The following is a 25,079-nucleotide window of genomic DNA, read 5'->3' as shown; positions in this document are numbered from 1 at the left end:
AGCAGCTGTATGTGGAGGAGCAGAGACGTGAACCCGGTTCCCCAGATTACGAGTCTACCGCTCTTAACCACTACACCACACTGGAGCAGCTGCTCCAGAAATCATATCTGAACCATAGACCACCAGTTGGCATCCCTACTCTAGACAGGTAGCCAAGCTGAACAAGGACTACAAAACACACAATGCAGAGGACTCAGCCACATCTCTTGCCAGTCCCTTGCTATATTCAGGAACTATGTTTAATAATAACAATCTAAAAGCAGCAGCAACCACAAATCAGGTTCTCAATACTATGAAAAAAGAACATCAATCCTTTAGTGTTGATTCTGGTCAACGCTAACGAAGGATAAGGGAATGCACACATGCATGCTGAGGCATTGACTTCTCTGGATAATGAAGTCTCTCTGCTCATCCATGGATAAACAGCCTCCCCTTTCTCTGCTCCCCTCTAAAATTTAATCCCAATCTGGGAGCAATAATCCCTCTCCTTTCCAGCCATTCCCCCTCTCACAGCTACTGCTTTAGCTGATCATTCTATATGATCAGGTAGTTCCAAGCAGTAAATCTCACACTTAAACAACAAATTAAAACCTAGTTCTCTTGCAGCTGGAACAGAGCTGGGGTAATAGTAAAATGATGCTATTCAAAATGTGAATATGAGAGCAAGCAGAAGCTAAAACCATTACATCAGGATTGCCATAGTCCATTATATAAACAGTTCTGTTTTGCAAGTAGTTGGAGAGCTCGTTGATCCACAAAACGAAATTAAATATGCAGAACATGGGTCCTGACATGCTCACTGCAAGAAAGATTTTAGAAAATGTAGATGTAGATAAATGTAAATGTAGAGGAACATTTTGTAAGCAGAGAAGGTAAAAACACCCAGCAGCAACAACAACAACACCACACTAGTGGGTGGCCTGAAGGACTCCTCCTTGACTGATAGAAAGAGCTTTCCTCCAAGGGGAAAGAATCCAGGAAAGCAAGGAAGGTGATGGGGGCAGGCAGAGAAAAACTAAGGTGGTCAGGTCCTGACAAGGCTGAAGAGAAATGCTGTAGTGTAACAGATCCTTAAAACAAAGGATGGAATCCTAGCAGAGGAAAGGAGGAACAAGGAAAACAAAAGGATTCGTCACTGCTTTTGCAGGAACTGCAGCAGCAGATATCCTGCTGTGGAGTACTTTTTTCCTAGGCTTATATCGTTGAATTCACTTACCGGTAAGTTAAATGACGTGACCCCACTATATTACAATTTTCCTTGATGGAGGAAACAATTGCATGTGAAGCAGCTTTAAGCTGGGTTGGTCAGGAAGAGACAACAACCATGAGCAAACTACAAAATGCAAAGAAGTATTACAGAAAAACAACTGAACATTTTTGCACTGCAGACCTTTGAATCAGGTGTGAAGGAACCTTTGGCCCTCCAGATCTTGCTGAAGTATACCGGTAACTCCCATCCTTCCTTGCCATTGAATATACTTGTTGGAGCTGATGGGAACTTCACTTCAGCAAAAACTGGGGGGGGGCAACGGTTTCCCCACACCACCTCTAAATTAATTGAAAGGTATGTCAAAATAAGGTGCATCACTATTCCATCTAATTAGTGAGAGTATGGTAGGAAATGAGATAACGTTCTAAATCAATTATTCAGATATACCTATGACAGTACTGCATATAGATGTTCTTTTGATTTCTAAGGCAACCTACTAAGAAATAGCAGTAGGAAGGCTGTAGCTATACCAGCAGGCACTGCTGCTTTCACAGTTGCTTTCTGGAGTGCCAGGCATATTCAAAGCAAAAATAAACACAGTCTTCAAAGCAGCAGGAATCTCTGATACCGGTATGTATTGTCACAGTCTGTTACTCAGAGGGACAACTTGGGCTTTGCCAGGTGATCCATTTAAAAAAAAATCTTTCCACAGAAAAACAGTTTCATACAATAACTGAATAGTAAAAGTACAGTACTCCAGAGGCTTTTCTGTTTCTAAAAATTCACGAACAGAGAAGTGATACACAAGGTGTCAACTTTGGGTTATTCAGATCCCAAATAGTAAGTTTACGATATGCTTGGATTTAGCCACAAGACACAACAAGCTCACAAAAATATAAAGCAATAGTTACAAGTTGGTTCTGTGTCTGTTTCTCAAACACAGATTACAGTTTGAAATATGACAGACTATATTTATATCACAATCACACACCCACATACAGTGCAAACAAGAGTAAAAACACTTGTAGTTATCCCTTTAGATATGGTCGCACCTAAAGATTAGTACTACTTATAGAATTATAACAATATGTTCAAGCATTCTACTTTTAAGGCCTGTATGTGTTTTTCAGTATCCAGTATGCTTGGCAGATGTATGTTTTGGATTGAACAGCATCCATTACTGCCTTTTGTTTATTTATTTAAGTAAACAGTTTGAAGGTATTGTGGCATGATCAAATTTTAGGCAATTGTTTTGCAAAAACCAAAGCCCAAAGCTTGGCTTCCTTATTTGTTATGTTCTCTGCCGGGAGGGGGACACTGAAATAGTAATGATTTGGTAATAATTAAGGAAGAAGAAGAAAGCAGCAGTATTATTAGGGCATTTAATATTGTGAAGGTAACAGTGTTTAGAATTTATTATAAAATGCTGATCTAATTAGGAATATAGACGGTGCCATCTTTAATCAGAATAACCTATTCTGTCTAAGAGAATCGCTGATAATGGCAAGCAACCTTTGATTTATTAGAAGACAAAATTCTTTGAATAGCTATCCAAACTTGTTTCCTTCATGCCTTCAAGTACAATAAACTAAGAAGAGCACAAGCAACACCAACATTTTGATCAAGGTTTGTAATTTTAGACTGGCCTTGCTAACCCTAACCCTGCGGAAAGCCATCTAATTAGACTTTAATTTGATTTTGACCTGTTTTTAGGAGGTAATTTAATTATTGTTTGATTTTATACTAATGTTATATATTTGATGTTAGCTGCCCTGAGCCCAACTTCAGCCGGGGAGGGCAGGATATAAATAAAAGTTGTTTGTTGTTGTTGTTGTTGTTGTTGTTGTTGTTGTTGTTAGTCAAGCCAATGGGAAATTTTGTTTCGCTATAGCTGGTTTTATTAGTGGATGACTAACTCTGCTTGTATTATGATGTATCCTAATATTTCATCATGAAATCTGCCTTCATGGTGTTTTAACTCTTAAAGGTGGCCTACGTATGTTCTATAAATGCCCTTACAGGGCTGTACCCAACAAAAAAGCAATTTGAATTTTCATCACAGCTACTGATATGTAAACAATATGTACACATTTTCCTACAATGCAGAAGCTTGCCTCCATTGAGTGGCACTGCATTCACTTGACTCTTCGTCAGAGATTCCATGCATAACCATTTTTCTACATGGAATTAACATCCTTTCAGTATCACCTAGCAACAGGAGGTGGTGAAGATTGAGAGTTCACATAGGCTCACCTATGTCTATTTTCTATAGCAAATGCAGAAGCTGGTATAGAAAAGTGGAACTTTCCATGGAAAATAGATGCAACTCTTCTAACATTAAAAATTTATGCATAGAAAGCAAGATCAGATGCATCCCTCCGTTTGGCAAGTGTTTGGTATTTTGAAAAGCAGCTAGATCCTCTTGATTTTCAAGTGCTAAAATCTCAAAGGTGAAGTTAACACTTGGCTGTTGATTAGAAGCCCTCCTCCAGTTCAGGTTTTTTCTTAAAATGCAAAAGATTTGTTTATTCGCCACCATCTTACCTAATGGAAAATAAAGTACTATTGCTGAGAAACTGTTAGTCATTGAGGATTAATGATCTGAAGACTTTCTCATCCCCTTTCCCTATCAAATCCTCAGCTCAGCTCTTTGATTGACTTGTTTGGGTATCTTGCATTGTAAAGTGTAACCATTTTATTACATACAAGGAGAACTTTTCCCTCAAGGAGCAACTGCTCTATGGTCATTTGATGTAACAGAATCATGTTTTTTTCCCCCAAAACAGCGTTTTGTAGAGAATCAAGACTAGTAGTCTTTGCATACTTGGAAGGTGCCAATTCACTGAAATAAGAGAGAAATGTCAAGATCAAAGAAAGAGTTTTCAGGGGGAGCAGTGGGGAGGAAGGTCTGAGTGATCAAAGAAGTGGTGTGATGCACACTGGAAGTAAAAGGGATCCCACCTCCTCATATTAATTGACTTGACAGGGGCATGTAAAACATACCCCATGAGTAAAACATAGAAGACTCATAAACTAACAAGGGATCCTCAGCTTTACTCTATCCAAGAATCCAGTAACAGGACTGACTAGATCTGAAGATAAGATAAAAAAAATTCTTCAGTAGCACCTTAAAGACCAACTAAGTTTTTATTTTGGTATGAGCTTTCGTGTGCATGCACACTTCTTCAGATACCATGCACACGAAAGCTCATACAAAAATAAAAACTTAGTTGGTCTTTAAGGTGCTACTGAAGAATTTTTTTTATTTTGTTTCGACTCAGACCAACACGGCTACCTACCTGCAACTAGATCTGAAGATGTTTTGGTTTTAAGTTGCTTTCTGTTTTATGTTTGCTTTCTTTGGCCAATGGAAAATAAATAAATAAAATACTTAATTCAAGATAGAGAAACTATTACTTTCCCACTCCTCTAAGTCTATTGAGAAATCAAAGCACAGATGTTCCAACCTTACTTTAAAAGGTAGCTTATGCATGGCTATTTCATGCAAGGATATGAATAGAGATGCATGTTTCAATGTGCACTGTCTTAATGCAATGCAGATGGAGAGCACCCACAGTCATATGTGCATTCCCACACATATTTGCATCATAGTTCCCAATCCAGCAGCTGATATAATGCACAGAAAACATAAACTATTATTTTCTTACAAGCAAGCAGTATATAAATTTTGTTAAATAATTTTTTTTTATATGGATGCAACCTGAATGCTGATTTGCTTCCCTGACAAAGAAGCTATTGATTGCAGATGTTTAGGGAAGCTTTTAATGTTTGATGGATTACTGTATTTTAATATTTTGTTGGAAGCCACCCAGAGAGGCTGGGGAAGCCCAGCCAGATGGGCGGGGTATAAATAAATTATTATTTATTATTATTATTATTATTATTATTATTATTATTATTATTATTATTACATTACTTTTCCCTGCCCTTTCAAAATGTTCTTTTCCTAGGCCAGAAGAAGCAGTCCAACACAGCTAAATCTCCTAGCCTTTGAAGATCAGGCAAAGCTTCCATGTTAAAGTGGCAGTGTTCCTTTTTTATCAGGGAAAAAGAATGCCAAAGTGCAATAAGAGTAATGGATGCAACAATGCTATGATAGTTCAGACTGGAGGAGTTGGATGCACAGCCATGACAGTGTTGCAAAACTCTTTCCAGTGGTACACTAAGTGCTCAAACTTGGCTGCCTCACTTGAACTTTAAAAGACTGAAACAGATGTTGCAATACTATCATGTGGCCTTACCTGGCATAGGGTTCTGTACTTCAGAAATTTTGGTGTCATCTGAAGTAAGAAGAACGATCTCTGATGAGCAAAAAAACCCCCACCCTATTCTGAATTAATAAGTGTACTGTACATAGGTTTGGAGCCGTAGCCCAATAAAGCTAAAAAAGATATAGGAAGGTGACATGGAAGTAAAACTGTATTGGTGTGATTTAGTGTTGGGACATGTGCAGAGTGCCCATCCTAATGCCAGCGGAGTGTGCCAAAATAACAGAGAAACACCAGTTATAGGAAGAGTCAGTTGCTTTACTGACAGTATAATGCAGTTTCAGTTACATACAGCTGTAGATACAGTCTTCCCAGCAGCATAGATTGTGCTCTGGCCAAGGGCAAACTTGCCTTAAATGCAACAGCATTTATACTGAGAGCCAGTGTGCTATTGTGGTTAGAGTGCTGGACTAGGACTTGGGAGACCAGGGTTCAAATGCCCACTTGGCCATGAAGCTCACTGGGTGACCTTGGGCCAGTCACTGCCTCTCAACGCTACCTAACTCACAGGGTTGTTGTGGGGATCAAATGGGGGTGGGGGTGGGGTGGGGAGAGAAGCATCTATCCCACCTTAAGTTCCTTGGAGAAAAGGTGGGATATAAATGAAATAAATACATAAATTGAACCATTAAAAACCTGTAGCTTGTGCTGAGTCATTCTCACATATTTAACAAGCTGCAGGTGCAGGGCAGAACACACCCAAATTAAACAGCACATCAAAATTAACCCTTTCTTGTCCCTTTTCTCTGCATGCATAAATCCTTATACATTAACATGTGCTGTAGAGGTTAGAATGTTGGACTAAGACCAGGGAGAAACCACAGTTTGAATCCTCACTTGGGAGAACCATGCACATCACCACGAGCTCCTTTGAGGAAATGTGGAATATAAATAAAATAAATAATCCATTGGTGCAGGGGTAACTTCAAACATTCCAGTACCACCTTTTTTTGGGTGGTGATGGTCCAGTACAGGCATCCCCAAACTCGGCCCTCCAGATGTTTTGGGACTACAACTCCCATCATCCATAGCTAACAGGACCAATGGTCAGGGATGATGGGAATTGTAGTCCCAAAACATCTGGAGGGCCAGGTTTGGGGTGCCTGTCCAGTACATGGGCATGGTTGAAGTTAGCCTAATTACATCCATGGTCACTTCATAAATAACTTCCAACATGAAATGTGTTTGAAGTGTATTTAGATCTCATCTGATCATGGGTGTCTACACCACTATTAGTTTTGTTATAATAAAGAATGATCTCTGGATTGGATTCCTGATTTGAGATGTGATTGCTGTATCATTATGAATTGAAGAAAGAAGAATGCAGTCAAGTTCCCTCTAACACCTATCACATTACATATATCAATTTTTTGTTCTTATCCCAACAGGTATAGATTTGACCCCCACAATTATTTTTCACTAAATTACATGGTACTTTACACCTTATCATGGTTAAGGACTACCTGTAGTATGGAGTAGTGGAAGACTGACACAAAGTATCATTAATTTTCTTCAGTGTTGAGGTACATATGACCCCCAACCCATGTCAACATGGTGGAGTCATGGCAAACAGGGTTGGACTTTATTTATTTATTTAACAGTGTATTATAGATAACATACTAGTATCATTTGGATCACAAAAGAAAAATAGTTGTACTACAACTACCAAAGCCTTATAATTAGAAATCCATTCGTACTACAACTACCAAAGCCTTATAATTAGAAATCCAACAACAGTTCTGATTCATACACCAATCTGTCATCAGGGAAATCATTATCTACTAACATTAAATATCAATATATGTCAATTACAACTAACTCCTTTTTTTGGTGGCAACCAATATCTCCTGCAATGATCAGTAAACAAAATCCTATCTACAACCCTTTTTGTTACTTTTTAATTGGATAGAGAAATCTGTTGCTTTTCTAGCACACACTGTCCTTACACTACATTATGCAGTGGAACAAGTGATATAACACTTTCTTTTAGTAATAGTCATATCCTCAACCTACACCTTGTTCTGGCATATAACCCACCTTTCAGCACCCAGATGAACAGCAAGCACCTATGGAGTCTAAATAGTAAAGGCAACAACACAAGGGGAATCTGATGTAGCATTTTCAAAAACCTTTTAGTATTCTGTGGCAGCTGTGACCTGGTAAAATCTAATTATTTCTCTAGGGCCCTTTGGAATTGTTCAGGAAGATTTGTTACAGTTTCTAGCTGATGCATTAAGCACTTGGCTAAGCTTCACAGACTAAGATAGCTGAATGTGCATTCTACATATCTTTTATGAACTTTCCACTGCTACATGTAGAGGTATAACATGCACTACTGCAACATGTTGATTTCAGTGGACTAAACTTCAGAGATTTTTTTTAAAAAAAATGGAGGAGGAAGGTTTTTGCAGAACAAGGAAATGCCTCAAACAACTACTGAACAATATTCTGCACTGAACTTCCATTAATCCAAAACACAGACAGGTAATCTGTCTGCTCCTTTAAGCAAATGTATAATGACACTCTAGAAAAGTACAGGGTTAAATGTTTCCACCTTTTTTTATCCCCCAGTTTCTTAGATTCCTAATGATTTCCATAGCCATGGAGCTTTAAATGACTAGATCTCTTGTGAACTTAATTAAGCTTGGCCTTTCTGCCTTCAGATCACAACAAAAAGTGCAATCAATTAACAAAGGAGATCGGCACACAGTTCTTATGTGCTTACTATGTGGGACATCTTTGGAAGAAAAGGCTAAGGAGTAAACCCTACACAAATCACAAGTAGAGTCCTTAAGGTGGGAGGATGGTGTTTTGTATGCCTCCTTCCAGCAACTCCAAGCTGGTGCCAAATATATTGCTTTCCTTTCAACCACATGAGTGAGGCCGAGAGGCAGGTTGTGTTATCTAGGCAGCCCAGATTTCCATACACAATGGCCTGGATTGCACCCCAAAGAGGTCACTCTGATAGCATCCAGTCTTGTTCTTGAGCACACTGTGCTCTACCAAAGAAGCACAGAGATAAAGAAAATGGATCTAATGAAGAAAATGCAACTAAATGCTTGACATAGTCAACAATTGAATGGATTCAGAGGCAGCTCATATACTAGAAGGAAACACAGACATTGGGAAATGCCAGTTGCAGGAACCAAACTCCAGTTAATAAACAACTAGTGAAAGACAGCTAAATTGCAATGTAAGATACCAAGTATATTCAAATATGCTTGTGAGATAGCACAAATAAATAAATGAGATAACAGACATGAGTATCTGCAATGGTTTATCTCCCCCCCCCCAGTTTCCTAACACACAATTTGTAATCTGCAGTCTCCTCATTCCAAGGAACAGCACTGGCTTCTAGGGTGTAAGCAGAGCCTAGAGTATTGGTGCCTGCCACCACCAAAATAAGCTATGCGTAACACTGACACAAAATCTTATTACCAGGAAATATAATTAAAATTACTGATTCACAATTCTTAAAACTAACTTTCTCCCAATAATCTCTGAGGCAGTTTTCTACTTTGTAGAAACAGCCTTGCAAGAAACTCCACCCCCCTTTGCCACAGTTGAAGGTAAATACTGAATATTAACACTTCTAAATTATTTAACCTTACCATTATGAGCATTAAAATAACACTTTTTTTGTCATTAAAAATGTCTCCAAAAAGGGATTATCACCAGAAGAGTTATTTAAAAGTTTTTGCCTTGAACCCTCTAGTAGTAGTTTAATTATGGTTGGCCCTCCAACTTTTAACTTAAAGCGTTAACTAGGTCCATGTGAGGATCAATTAATGAATGTATTGTCAATACATTTCACTGTGGCAGTTCCCAACTATTTTAAGTGAAAACTGTAAAAGTTGCACAAATCTGCATGTTGACCAAAAAAAAAAAATACTCGATTTGGAGATGACTGAAATGTTTTTGGCACGTATCTAAATCTAGTGAACTGTAATACAGCACAGCTCTGGTTTTGGCATGCAATCCTGGATTTTCCTTCTCCGGCGCCCTCTGGTGTCTGTAATGTAATCTTTTGACAGCCTGCTTATCCAGTTGCCTGACTGAAGCAGAGCCAAAGACCTGCCCATTTATGACATCACCTCTTTATTCAACCACTGTTAGGTGAAAGCTTTAACTTCAGACTTCGGAGGTGGGCTGTGTGCACGTAACTGGAATGCTTCCCCCCTCACTCCTTCTCAGTGAGGGAGAAGTGATTTGACATAGCGAGAGCTCATACAATAGCTGCTGCTGCTGCTGCTTTTGCTGCTGCTTTTTGTCTGTGGAATCTGAAACTGAGGGTTTTATAACCGTTACTGGAATTATTGCTATTGTGCAGTTATAAATGGAATTTCTTTATAGATACATATTTTCTACTTCATCCTATTGGTAAGTAATCCCTTCTAATTTGCACTCAAGTTTGATTTTTCCCACCCAGGCATTATAAAATTCAGCATAGCAGATTGAGTTAGAAGGGAGATTGAAGAAAACTGCTTTTAAACTACAATGCTAAGCAAAAGTAGGATTTGCAACTGTATAAGGTTTTTTTCAGGGTGGGGTGAGGGGGGGCTATGTGTCTGATGGTTGGAAACAATTGTTCAGTCTAGCTCTTTAGAAGCCTTCCGATCTAAATCATCAAATGGAAGACTTTGCAAATGTGTTCTAAGTAAGTGCTACAGAGCACACCAAAATTCAAGCTGCATGTTTTCCAATGTGGCCAATGCTGAATATGTGGCGTGTTCTCTTAATACTAGTTTCACAGCTGTGGAAATAGATCATCAAAAATTAATCACAGAAAATGTGTGCTCGTCCAGGAGCAAATGTCTTCATCTACTTGGAGGAACTTTTATAATCTTTGGGAAAGGGTAAACAGCTACACCTAGGTTCTAAAGCCTGCATTACTGTTTCCCAAATCTGTAATGCTAAAGTCATATATTGCTTGATACAATTTAGGACATAAGCCCACCACTCACACTCACTGTATGATATTTTTTCCTCAATGTATTGCAAAAGCCATTGCCTGATCAAATACAGTATGTGACCTGCATAATAAGCTAATAAATCTAGTCAGACAAATTAACAGACATAAGCTTTTGAACAGAGGCTCGTGCAAACAGTGGGACAGAAATTGCCATATTGAATTTTTAGAAGACTCATTTGTGACTATATCACATGAAGCTTTTAGAATATCATAGTCCTCTGAAAATCTATTGTCTCCACATGTTAAGATCACGTTGCCTCCATATTTTAAGCTTGTCTGTGGCCATGTATTTTTTTTAACTACAGCATAAGTGAAACACTGCAATTGATATTTACAAGGAAACTCTAGGGTATGCATGTGAAACAAAATGGTTTCAAATAGTTTAAGAATGCAACAGGCCTGTCTCAAAAAAGATCAAGGTAAGCAAAACCTATCATAGCTGCATAACCCTAATTCCTAATAGAAACTGCAAAATTATCCATGTTGGTTGGTTAGGTTAGCATCTATAACATATCAGCCTATATCCCTTTTGATATACAATTAACTATTAAAAAGTTGTTAAACAAGGCCTAATGAACAAAATTAAATGAGTATCATTTTACACTATGACTGCTGCATGTGCATGTCAATTGCTATTTTGGTTTATTTTTCTTCTGCAGTACTTTGCTCGGATCTGCCCCAGAGTTGTGGTTTACAGAAGTAATATGGAAAATGTATTAAAAACCAATAGAAAGCACTGTCCACTTAACAAAGCTTCATCTCTCTTTTTTCAGTTTCAAAACCTAAAATTCAGTAATCAATTTAAGAAGTGAATTACACTTCTTAAAAGTGAATTAAATAAAGCTGTAACTTTGAAACTGCAGGAATCACTACAGTCACAAAGTTGGTGGAAGTAATGCAGAGACGATTCACTGTTAGGCACAGAACTAAATAAATACTACAATCCATGGGTAATTGCTTAATTTATTTTTAATATATATATAGAGAGAGAGAGATTCTCAACTATTTTTTAAAAGAGTTTATACAAAGGGACTGCCATGTACAAGTTGAAGTCTTACACCAACTTGTTCCTATTAAATGTGAAATCACTGGACAATTAAAATTGCTTCCACAATGTGATCACGCTAGGTAGTGTTGAGGATGAAGCATTCACAAGCTATTATTTTATAGTCAATGACAGTTCTTTCCTATCAAGTGAAACAAGTTGGGGAAAGTTTAATTGAAATTTAGGGTCTGTCAGGCTTTAGAAGATTATTAATTATCACTTGCTCTGTTTCCTATGGGAGGCTATACTCTCCTAGCAATAAGAAGTTCAAGCTATGTTTATAATACTACTTCTTATATACAGGAAGGTTTTCCAAATTCTTATCTGGATTAAAACTGAATAGTTTGAGGGAAAGCTACAGTTTGTGCCACTGAAGTCAGGCTGCACTGTATTTTTATTGTTAATGTTTATTTACCTATGTCTAGAGAGGTAAACAAGCATAATTTATGACATTCAATATACTAGATTTAAGTGAACAAGATTCCTAGGATTAGAATTTTAGTCTGACATCCAATTCTCTCCCACTGACTTCAAATTCCTGGAATTATTTACCAGTATAATTACCTTCCACTCAAAGTTTTCCCCCAGCTCTATGTCTTTTCCTTTTCCTTTAAGTAACTGTGGCCACATTCCTAACATCAACCTGATTTACATTATTGAAGAAAACTTCAAATTATATTACGTTTTAAAGCTCATTCTCCCAGGCAAATGAATTTAAGTGAATAATATTGCCATTAGAAGTACTGTAAATGCTTTTTGCACCCCACCCCCTTAGAATCCTCCAGTGTTCTCTCACCAGAAGCCTTTGTGATTAAAACAGAGAAACTGGACAGCAGCATTGGGGTGGGGGAAGGCAGACTTGCAGCCGCTGTAAAGAGATTCCTTGCAGTGTGTGCTACCCCCCAGTGGGCAAAATTTCTGCACAGAAATCTGAGCCTTGAGGAAAAAAGGGCCTGTCTTAAAGGGGGGAAGTAATCTTTTTCTATATCTGTATTTATCTTTATTTGTATATTTGTATTTTTTGTTTTCTGAATTTGAAAGAGATAAGATGAAGTATGAGTGCGTACTTTCCGTGTTATTTTTTAAAAGCTGTATATAGATATAGACATGTATATTTGGTGCCAACAATGCATATTTCTCCTCAGGGTTGAAGGTGCAAATCCTGACATTTATTTCAGTTGAAACAGGATGTGAGTTAATATTTATGACACCCCAATCACATGGAAATATGTTCAACTGATTTCAGTGGAATATGCTTACATCTAAGTGTGCTTAAAAATCATAAGAAAACAGACAAGAAATACATTGCAATGTTAAAAACTGATGTTAGTGAAACAAGGCAGTAATTAATTTATTTTCTAATATCAATAATAATAATAATAATAATTTATTTATTTATACCCCACCCATCTGGTTGGGTTTCCCCAGCCACTTTGGGTGGCTTCCAACAGAATATTAAAATACAATGGTTCGATGTATTAGAATTAAAATAGTTAGAATAGTTCAATGTAAAACTAGTAGTATTAAAGTAAAATACATCACTTGGGAGGGTGAAAGCAGTTCCTAGCCAACAACACACAAGCTATCAGAAAGTGAGAAAGACAAAAAATAATAATAATAAAGTATGAGGTGTGCTTGAGCAGAAGGCCAAGAATTTGTTAAGGCCTATTCCAAGTACTATTTTGGTAAAATATATGAAAGCAAAGATTGGTCCAAAAATTTTAAACAAGTCAAAGCAATTGTTCTTTAATTGTGACTAAGTGAGTTTAGCAGCTTTCTAAGGGGTCCCTTTACCCTTTACATTTAAAGGTAAGCTACAAGATACAGCTGACAAACACTGCAATCCTAAATACAGTTACTTGGCAGTAAGTCCCATTAAACTCAGTAGGACTTACTTATTGAGTAAAAATGCAGAGACCATATTGTAAGGCTGCATACCTAAACCTACTGATGGGCAAGCAAGCACCACTGAAATCATTGGCCCTTCCTGCCAAATGAAGATGGCTAGGGCCAGGATTGCAAAGTGATATTTACTGTTCCCTGCTGCAATTTATGAACAAATAAGAATTCATGGTTTTTGGGAGGGAGGGCAGCTCATTACATGTCTTACATTTAAAAGTTAGGGATCATCTATATCTTCTCAATGGGAGTTACTTTTTAAAAAGTTGTATTTTCATGGAATAACCAAAATCATATTTATGTTTACCAGAAAATAATGGTGGTCTTCATATATGCTACAAAAATGCAATTTGTGATCATACCAACTCACATTAGTTTCGTTTTACAGAACCTTAATTTAAAACATATGGGGAAACTGTTTACTCCAGTGATCATGCTTAATGTAACGAATAACATGTGGAAATGATGTGATACAATTGTTAAATGTATGGTTATTTCCATCAGCCAAAGAAAATGTTGCTAAAAGAAAGTAACGACTCAGAAGCCCAACTTCTCAACAAAGCTTTACATTCTTTAGCCCTCACAAGGATATTTTAAGCTTCTTCTGCTTGCCTAAGTTTAAACAAAGGGTGAGGGTCCCCTTCCTGAAACACCATGCTCATGAAACAGGGTGCTTAGAAAATATTTTGCTGTCACTACTAACCAACCCTGAGTAGTACACCTAAGAAAACATGTTGCACACTTCATTTTCAATACAACTGAGTCATGTTTAACCAAATTAACATTATAACAACCAAAGCTTATTTAAAATATCCCTGCTTTTGAATGGCTGATAGAAGTCCAAAGCAATAATCTCAATGCACTTGAGCACGTTATATATAGGAGCAGACACTTTCTTCAATCCACAGAGGGCACTATGAAATAAATCAAATGGCTATGCAAAACCAAAATCGCTGAACAATCACTTTTGTACAGCAATGCTGAATTAATTCTGGTTGTCATGCTGTTGACATTTATAGCCTAAAAAGATATATCTGAATCTTCAGAACACTGCTGTGGATAGTTGCTAGAATGAAAGTACAGCCTTTCACATCAGTATATAATAAATGAAGACACAAATTCACATATTTTAACTACTTTTTTAAAGTTTTAGGATAGGCAGTTGACCCACATCATAGCATAAAGTACTAAAAATCAGAGTTTTGGTTTTAAATATATTTAATATTTAGAGTAAAAAGGCTCCTTTTGTGCAGTGCTGCCTCTGACACATTATAGTTTCTCAGGTCTGAATAGCTAAATGTTTTAATTACCAACTGACTGAACAAATAAACTGGGCACCACAGGAATTTACCACCACAGTTTTTCAAGCATGGTACTAATATACTGAGAAGTGGTAGAGTTAAAAACTAGTACATCTTTCTGTTTTTTAAAAAAATGTTTGTGCACCAGGATTTCTTCCATCTTCTTTTTGTTTTGTTCAAAAATAAATGTTCTCTTTCAAAACCATGGGCCCATGAAGCTCACAATTTGATGTTGTGAAAACCTGGCCACAGTGTCTCTGAACAGTGGGGGGCATTTCTCTTTTCATCCTGCAAACTCAGCTATAATGACTTGATGTCAGGGAATATGTAAGGACAGCTCTAGAAAAGAGAAGGCTGAGCAAGGCAGCAGGATTCCCTTCTGTAGGGACAGATCATTGCTGCCTTTATTATGCAAACACATTGTTTTCAGCACTAGCTTGGAATATAAAAGAAAAGTGCAAGATATCAAATTAAATAAAAACTAAAGAAAACTGTTCCCTTCTAGCTGAAAGAAAGGGGTAGGGGGGCTAGAAGCTTAATCCACATTTTTGAAACAGCCTTTTTCCCCTCCAATGAAACTTGCTGTATTTTATCCTTTTGTTTTGATGTAATTTTGAGAGTAGGGATTTTGAAAACCCAAGAACTTAATGAGCTTTAGTGCTTTCATTTTAATCCAACAACATTGCTGCTAATACAATAGGGGCAATAAGTGAGGGCTTGAATATCAAACAGTCCAAAGGGGAATGCATTTGAAACATTTGGTAAGTGAAATAAAAGTTTTCTATTCCCAGGAACAAGTACATTCTTTGCTCTAGGTAAGGTATCGAAACACGCCCTACAAGCAATTTAAGTTTAATATCCATTTCCCAAGAACAATACGGTACTACTTAAAATCCCTATCTTTAATTAATCACTTAGGTAGTTTAACATTTAATTTCTACACACACTATATGTCTTCTGCTAAATAAATTATTCCCCGTTACTTGAAACTACTTTCCTATTACTCAGTCTTACCATAAAAAAACCTATAGTAATCCCTTCTTTGCTGGTTAACCAAAGTGGATTATGAAGTTCAAAAACAGATTATAAACTTTAGAACTGCATAGTATCCTCAGTATTTATAAGGTTGAACAAACAAGACTACTTGCTAATTGAGCGATGTCTTCCAAGGTATTTATCAGGCTTCAGTTGTTGTTGTTTTAAATTACATTTCAATGGTGCTATAAGTCTAAGTCTTTTATCACTAATTCTTCAGAAAATTTCATTTTGTTTCAGTACCATATTTTTTTAATATATCCACATCTCTTAAGAATTTATGATGGCTGTTACATTCTGAAATCCATAGGTAAATACCAAATATTTAACAAGGTTACATATCACAACATAAACACTTTACATTAATTTTGAACAAATGTCGCATTATACTTTGACTGGAATTACACTGTACCAATAGTCTTGGTGGCACAGGAAAGACAGTATTTATACAACTGAGTTGCACAAGGTAGAAAAAGGAAACTTAACGCTTGTACTATTTCACATACATTGGAAATGTGTACATTACCTAGCAATAATCTAAAATATGTTTTGATGTGTACTAATGAGTACTTTAAAAACTGATACAAAAGGTAAAGCAGAACTGATACAATGTAAAAGGTGAAGCAGATTTCAGTGTGCATGGCAAACATAAGGATTCACACATATTTTTAGTCTTGCTGTATTCAGTGTACTGTACTTATCAGCATAGGAAGCCTTGCTACCCCCTCCTCCCCTCTTAAAGAGAGTTAGGCCATTGGCCCATCTACCTCAGTATCATCTATACATGTGGCCTTCCAGATGTTATTGGACTACCACTCCAATAATCCCAGACCACTGGCCTTGCTGGTTAGGGCTGATGGGCGACAAGTTCCTCGCCCCATGGTCTATTCACTGGCAATGGCTCTTCAGAGTTTCAGGCAGGGAACTGAACTTAGGGTTTTTCACATAGAAAATATATGCTCAGCTACTGAGCTACGCTACTTGCCCTTCTTAGAATTGCAGTCATATTAACTGGGTTTAAATTTCCAGATGAGAAGGAAAGGTTACCCACATGCAGACATAAAAACAATTTAAATGACATTTTACATTTCAACATAGCATTCTTCTTGCTTGTGTAGAACAATCTAGCCTGGCAATGCATCAGTCTGCAGGACTGGTCCGAAAGGATCCTTGCGTTGTCACAGTATAAATACAATATTATATTTTCAATTTTCAACCTAACTGTACACTTTAGAAATGTTCAGCACTGTAATTAACTACCTCCTCCTGGAGAATAAATTCGGAACTACAGTCACTAAGACGGACACCTGAGCATTAGAAATTGTTATTATACCTTTGCTGATTTACATTTTAAACTATCAGCAACTGTCTTGCCTCTTGAATGGAGAAGACCATGAACAATAGTATGCATGCCATCCACTGCACCTAGGCCTCTATTTGTAATCTAAAGAGTCATGTGTCACATTTGCAAAGCAGTTTCTCTTTGGTCCCTTGATCAAAGCTGACTTCCATTGCTGTTTTGTTTAGACCAATTTCTTCCAATGCTGAACTTAGCTGTGCATCTGATTCAAGAACTTCAGACTTTTGCTCTATTAGTACTCCCATAATGAGGCTTTATTATTATAGGAATGCTAAGTCAAGAAAAGTTTGCACAAGGCAGTTCATCACTTTTGGATAACAATTTGCTTTTTCCTTACTTTTACAGGCACCAACTGAATGAAATGTTAGAAAGGAAACCCTGTCACTGGTATTAGCATGTTTTGGTTTCCCCAAGAAAAGCCTGTGAATTAAAACAAAAACCATCTGAAGTGAGCACCTGGCATTTTCAGACAGAATGAGGAAATATGCTGAGCTGGAAATTCTGATCAAGCACTAAGTGAATGGTGCAGCCCAGCAGGCATGGATTTATCAGGAAACATCGACATTCAAAGTTTATAGTTGGATGATTGTGGAAAGAAAAAAAGAAGCTATCATGATTCAAGCCTTAACATCACGAATTGTTTTGAGCACATGGAGCTGAAGTTACCATCTCTAGCCACAACATTATGTAAAAGAACTTCTAAGCATTCGAGATTTTTTTTTGTTAAAGAAGTTGTTCACACACACTTGGGGGTAAAAGGAGAGAGAGAAACCTCTTCCCTCTTCTTCAAAGTCTCATTCCTGCAGAGTAACAGAAACTAAAGCTTTTATCTTCAACAGCCTGATGTGCTTATTTACCATGATGATGAAACTTTATTGGAATGTTCATTGAACATAGTGGAACTCACCAGGAAAGATATTATACTCCCAAGCATCATTTAAGTAACTACTGTGAAGTACATACAGCTGCGTGAACTAAACTATAAATTTCTCCAAGCCAACTTGGTTTCTAGAAAATCGTATGCCAACTGGATATTAGCAAGGACAAAAGGTTCCCTCGCATCTTTAAATAAGGTAGGTTCCATAACAAAATATTATTTTCGAAAGTGGAACAATTAAGTTCTACAAGTCACGAAAGTAAACCATTGCAATGATCACATTCTACAGGTAAAAGAGAACTAAAAGTTAACAACACAGAAGAAAGCACTGCCAAAGTAATATTTTTTAAAATGTGTTAGTATGACAAATTAATTAAATAGACAGTGGCAAAGCTAAGGAAACTATGCATCCTTAAAGTATTGTCAAATATCAGGTATTAAAACATAGTATGTTTAATGAGTTACTCCTCCTAATTACCTCAACCGGTATTGCTCCAACAGCAAGATAAGTTTTTTATTGCACGCCAGTTCATTTTGTTGGAAAACAAAATAGTTTCAAAAACTTGTTTTGTTTCTTTTTAATTTTACAAAGCAATAGAAAAAATAATCCTTATGATATAATATATAGATATTCCATACCTTATTTTATTTTATATGACTAAGGAAAATCATTAGTATCCTGAGGCTGCAATCCTACTCCCACCTACTTGGAATTTACCTGAGTATGCATGGTTAGGATTTCAGCCTAATCCATGAAGTAATATACAAGCAATATTGAAATAACTGATTATATTACATTTCAAGAGGTTTGTGCAAACTTTCATGTCTCTAGTATTACTAAGCTGGCAATTCTGTTTAAAATGAAAATTCTGTCACTATGCCATCTACTTGAGGCAGAAGTAACGAGAAATCTGTTCTATATTTAAGCTTCCACTTAGGTTTAACTCCTTTATTGTCCTTCCAGTGGAATAGTTGGAGACAGAGAACACATTTCATCACACTGTTCATTATTAGTTACCATGCAGTGTGCCCTGTCTGATTATTCACTCAGTATTCATATTTCAGAAAAAAACAGTGATTTCTAGTCACTCACTTTACCAACAAAATAGGAGTCTAAGGAGAGTTTGAATACTTAAAAGATGAATTTCAGTATCATAATGTGCTAAAATACTGAATTTAGGTTCCATTGTGCCCCCATCTTATGAGTACTCAAATTCAAACGATTGTGGGGTGAACTGTGTACATGCAGAAGGTTACTGGAGTTTCTTTAAAAAAGAAAAGTTCCTATGCCAGCAGAGCAAGCAACTACCATCTATGGTGTAGTGCAACAAAAAGAGGAGGGGACCTGGGGAAACAAACCCCTTAGGAAGCTTTTTGGGTGGGGATGCCAAATAATGCCTTCTTATGCAAGAAACAGATTTGGACAAATATTATTGACAAATACTTCTCTCACTCAAACCTCATTTAAGAGTCATGCCTACGTGTAATTGTAAATACTAGGCAGGAATTTTAGGTGGCAATCCCATACACATGTATAAGGAAGCAATCCCCATTTAACACACTATGACTTATCTTCAATGAAACATACATAGGACTATGCTGTTAGATATGTTGTTTTCATTTCAAAGTGATACTTCACTGTACTCTACTATTAATCTGATTTTTTCCCCTAGATTGCTGAAAACCAAACACTAGTCTCTCGGCAAACCTCATTGCAACTTGACCATGATCAGTGCAACCTGGAATTTCATCCTAATTTGGACAAAGATTGGGCTTTTGCTCAAAATGGCACCTCACTTTGTCAGTGCCAAGTCCTGCCCTTCAGCATGCCGCTGTGATGCAGGATTCATTTACTGCAATGATCGCGACTTGACATCAATTCCTACTGGGATTCCAGAGGATGCTACAACCCTTTACCTTCAGAACAATCAAATCAATAATGCTGGAATTCCTTCTGAGCTAAAAACCTTGATCAAAGTGGAGAGAATTTATTTATACCACAACAGCTTGGATGAATTCCCTACCAACCTCCCAAAGTACGTCAAAGAATTGCATTTGCAGGAAAATAACATAAGGACAATTACTTATGATTCACTTTCACAAATTCCTTATCTGGAAGAATTACATTTGGATGATAACTCTGTTTCTGCAGTTAGTATTGAAGATGGAGCATTCCGGGATAATATCTATCTTAGACTTCTTTTTCTTTCTCGAAATCACCTTAGCACCATTCCCTGGGGCTTGCCTAAAACAATAGAAGAACTGCGCTTGGATGATAATCGCATTTCCACAATTTCGGAGCTGTCCCTTCAAGACCTTACAAATCTAAAACGTCTAGTTTTAGATGGAAATCTCTTAAACAATCATGGATTAGGCGAGAAGGTCTTTATGAATCTAGTCAATTTAACAGAACTCTCATTGGTCCGTAATTCCCTTACAGCAGCTCCAATAAATTTGCCAGGCACAAATCTGAGAAAGCTTTATCTGCAAGAAAACCATATAAATCGTGTATCAGCTCATGCTTTTGCGTACCTACGACAGTTGTATCGGCTAGATATGTCCAATAATAATCTCAGTAATTTACCTCAGGGTGTCTTTGATGACCTGGACAATATAACCCAATTGTTTCTTCGCAACAACCCTTGGTACTGCGGGTGCAAAATGAAATGGGTTCGTGACTGGTTGCAAATGCTGCCTCTCAGAGTTAATGTACGTGGACTGATGTGTCAAGCCCCAGAAAAAGTTCGTGGGATGGCTATCAAAGACCTCAATTCAGAGCTATTTGATTGCAAAGATGAGGAGATTGTAAGCACTATCCAAATTACTGCTTCAGTACCAAACACTTTATACCCTGTGCAGGGACACTGGCCAGTTTCTGTGACCAAATCACCTGAAATGAAGACTCCTAATCCACATAAAAACTACAGAACAACTGCTACCCCAGTACAGGAAATCATTACCATTGTTGTAAAGGCTGTAAGCACCGAGACTATTCATATTTCTTGGAAAGTTGCACTACCCATGACTGCTTTAAGACTCAGTTGGCTCAAGATGGGTCATAGCCCTGCCTTTGGATCTATAACTGAAACAATTGTTACAGGAGACCGGAATGACTATCTGCTTACAGCACTTGAGCCAGACTCACCATACCGTGTATGCATGGTTCCCATGGAAACCAGTAACATCTATCTGTCTGATGAAACCCCTGTTTGTATAGAGACTGAAACTGCACCCCTTAAAATGTACAATCCTACAACCACCCTAAACCATGAACAAGAAAAAGAACCATACAAAAATTCTAGTTTGCCCTTGGCTGCCATCATAGGGGGTGCCGTGGCACTAGTAGCTATAGCTCTGTTGGCTTTAGTCTGCTGGTATGTCCATAGGAATGGGTCCTTGTTCTCGAGAAACTGTACGTACAGCAAAGGACGTAGGAGGAAAGATGATTATGCTGAAGCTGGAACCAAGAAGGACAATTCTATCTTAGAAATCAGGGAGACTTCTTTTCAGATGATATCTCTGAACAATGAACAAGTGTCCAAGGAGGAATTTGTAATACATACCATATTCCCACCTAATGGGATGAATCTATACAAAAACAACCACAGTGAAAGCAGCAGTAACAGAAGCTACAGAGACAGTGGTATACCTGATTCAGATCACTCACACTCATGATACTAAAGGAAATTAAAGACTTGTGGTGGTTTCTTTTTTCCCTTCTCACAAAAAATGGCAACTTGAAAAGGTTGCTGGCCTACTGCAGAACACTGGATTAAAAGACTGAATAAGCAATGTATTGTACATTTGCCATATAATTTATATTTAAGAACTTTTTATTAAAAGTTTCAAATTTTAGGTGACTGCTGCGATTAATGTAGCAAGGATGCCTGGAAACAATTCTATATTTTAGTATTTTTTAGTAATTTGTACTGTATTTTCCTTGCTAATATTGAAATTACAGACCATTTAACTTTTGTGTTCTACTGAGTAAGATGACTTGTTGACTGTGAAAGTGAATTTTCTTGCTGTGTTGAACAATCAGGACTTTGCATACATTTGAGATCCTTGTAAGTATAAGCACAGGCCATTTTCACTTTGGTATTCGTAAAAGGTTAAACCTGGCAAACTGAAAATGTTCAGAAGTGACTGCGAAATTGATCACAATACAATCTTGGGTATATGAAATACATAAAACAACTAAAAACCTAATGTGAAAAGTAGTGGGCAATACCAGTTACTTAGCTATATCTAGTTTTGTAAGTAAAAGGATACTGCAGCAGACAGCTGTTGTCCAGGTAAGGCAGATGAAACAAGAATAAAGCACATACTGTATTACTGATCTAAATGCATAAAAGCAGGGTCAGCTCTTATTTTTATGAAAAATAAAATCTAAGACTACCCTAAACATATAAATGTCCAAACCTAAATTTATTCCTCATTCTATAAAAAAACTTGTATAATTGCTAATTGCAGTTCTTCTAATGTCATGAAAGCATATGCAATTAAATGTATACTATACATATTTCAACTGCCATTGAGAATATTGCCCATTGCTATCACAGTTATCTGAATATTAACAAACACACAAGTGAAGATACTTTGATCTGGCTTTCTACTTAGTTGTGATCTATTTAATGTTTAATACCCAAGACATTTTGTTGCCATAACTATTATTCCCCAAATGAAAACCAAAGTGCATTGAACGCCCTTTGGCCAGTCTTGTATGTGCCTTGATCGAAAGTTATATGTGTTCCACTTTTAACTGGGAACAAACTTTTCACACACATACACTTAATTATGGAAAGATATTGGTCTTAATGCTGAATAAAATATAAAATGAAGTATCATAAACTAAGTGCTCTTCTTAACCTCATTAGACACACACACACACACACACACACACACACACACACACACACACCCCAATTGAATATTTAGAATGTTTCTGCACTAACTCCATCTGGGAGGTAAAACCTGAAATTTCTTCCTAGTTCAACCAAACATGATAGGATATAACAAGTACTTTTCTCCTGCCACAGCTAGAATATTACAGAATAGAAGGAGGGAAGTTAAAGTAGATACAACTAGGTAATTAAAGTATAAAGAGACAGTTTTCTCAGGAATTCTTTTACTAGAGTGAGGAATGGCTATAGATATAGGACAGCATTGATCTTGAAATTATTGAAATTGTTAACTGGATTATCTTCTACATTTACATGATGATTCTGCAATGATTTTAAAGTGTGTGATTTGGGGGAGGTAAGACAAACATGTCTGTATTTTTGGCAGAGCCAGGCCAGCCATAGAGGCAGACTGGGTAGTCTCCCAGTGCAGCACATTTAAAGGAGGGCAAACCATGTCACAACAGCAGATTGACCTTGAGACCTCATTATGTTTCTAGTATATCTGCATCCCAGCACGAACTGAAAGTCCACAATGAAGTCCTCCATAACATGGGAATCTAGGGAACATAATTGTTTCACATGGAGAAGTCCTCGTCCTGCCTCCCCAAGGACAGAAAAAAATTAAGACCTGGGCTGCCCCATTCCTGCAACTGTTCTACAAGTCTGATTCTACAAATATGTTGTGGCAATAATACTTCATATATTTTTGAGCTCTAATGCTTTTAAACAGGGGTTCCCAAACTAAGGCCCGGGGGCCAGATGCGGCCCAATCACCTTCTAAATCCGGCCTGCGGACGGTCTGGGAATCAGCATGTTTTTACATGAGTAGAATGTGTTCTTTTATTTAAAATGCATCTTTGGGTTATTTGTGGGGCATAGGAATTCGTTCATTTTCCCCAAAAAAATATAGTCCGGCCCACAAGGTCTGAGGAACAGTGGACCGGCCCCCTGCTGAAAAAGTTTGCTGACCCCTGCTTTAAAACCATTGCCTTAAAACACCAAATTGTTGTATTTCTAGTTGTTGTTATTGGATTGGACATGATAATTCTTACAGCATCCACCTCACTTCATATATTACACAGGCAGGCGGACACACCCCACAAGTTAAGGGTACTTTAAGCTATTGTTCATGGTAATTGATCTTTAATAGAAAAGTGCAGAGTATATATCATGCTGTGTACTCTTACCTTAACTAAGTAAAGCTATGTTTCATCCCATTAGGATGAATTGTTGAAAGAAAACCATTATGACAAAATTTTAGTAGATAGGCTTACGTCTTTCTAAAATTTCCAGTATAGGTTTACGTCTTTCTAAAATTGCCTATAATTGGCAAAACAAAAATTTATTACCAAATGAATGGCACAGTGATTGCATGTTCCATCAATCAGTCCCTAAAACCTTCCGAGTAGAGCCTCTATTTATGACACTACCTTATTCAGCTGCAAAAAAGGAACTAGGTAACTGAAGAGACCATCTGTAAGTGAGAGAAATGTCCCTCAAACATTTCTCTTTTCCACACGTTAACAGACAATAATCTATTTCCATAAATCAATATCCAAAAATGGCAGTAGTTAATGAAGTCTATTTGTCAATTTCTATATAATTAATTATAAAAAGAACATAATATTTGATCATTTCTCAAAAACTAAAATTTCGAAGCAGGAGGAGTGATTTTGATGTTATGCAGAAAAATCCAGAAAAGAGGGGGTTTGGCTCCTGCAGGGAAGAAATAAATTGCTTGTGGCATGCACAAAACATGTGATTGCAGAAACAAGTAGCTAGTGTGCGTTCACATAGATCTAATCCAAAAGTCACACAGAAACAAGGCAAATATATATTTCTGAAGATAGCTTAGATCTTTTCCCCATCAACCAATCCACCCCAGATGATTAGCCTATTCCATTAAACTTTCACTTTAACTTCTCAGCTTAATAAGGTCACCTTATTAAAATTCACATTGTCAATATGCTGTGCAAACGCACCTTAATGCAGGGATGGGAAACCTGTGACCCTTCAGAGATTGCTGGCCTACAATTCCCAATTACCCCATACTGTCTGGGGCTGATGGGAGTTAGTCCAACAGCATTTGCAGAGCCACAAGTCATCATCCCCTACCCAATTTAAATACATTACTAACAGGAGATTGGCTAGGAAGGCAGTTGGATCCTTTGACAAGGGAGTCAAATG

General features: G+C 37.2%; 2 protein-coding genes across 4 annotated transcripts in view; one reads left to right on the top strand and one right to left on the bottom strand.

Annotated features, from left to right (window-relative positions):
- The window catches only part of MACROD2 (mono-ADP ribosylhydrolase 2), a 900,701-nt gene that overhangs the window by 814,572 nt on the left and 61,050 nt on the right, over positions 1-25,079 (bottom strand). The window lies entirely within an intron of this gene.
- Positions 939-22,839, top strand: FLRT3 (fibronectin leucine rich transmembrane protein 3). Of its 2 annotated transcripts, none has more exons than XM_035110054.3 (3): positions 939-1,218; positions 17,457-18,184; positions 19,662-22,839. In XM_035110054.3, exon 3 carries the CDS (start codon positions 19,714-19,716, stop codon positions 21,661-21,663), a length of 1,950 nt encoding a protein of 649 aa, XP_034965945.1. In that variant the 5' UTR covers positions 939-1,218; positions 17,457-18,184; positions 19,662-19,713; the 3' UTR covers positions 21,664-22,839. The 2 variants fall into 2 exon arrangements, with proteins under 2 accessions (XP_034965945.1, XP_034965944.1); XM_035110053.3 differs by lacking the exon at positions 939-1,218 and adding an exon at positions 9,610-9,879.

The sequence above is a fragment of the Zootoca vivipara genome, chromosome 3, assembly GCF_965207765.1.
Source record: "Zootoca vivipara chromosome 3, rZooViv2.hap1.1, whole genome shotgun sequence".
NCBI lineage: Eukaryota > Metazoa > Chordata > Lepidosauria > Squamata > Lacertidae > Zootoca > Zootoca vivipara.
This window is presented reverse-complemented; position numbering and strand designations above follow the sequence as displayed.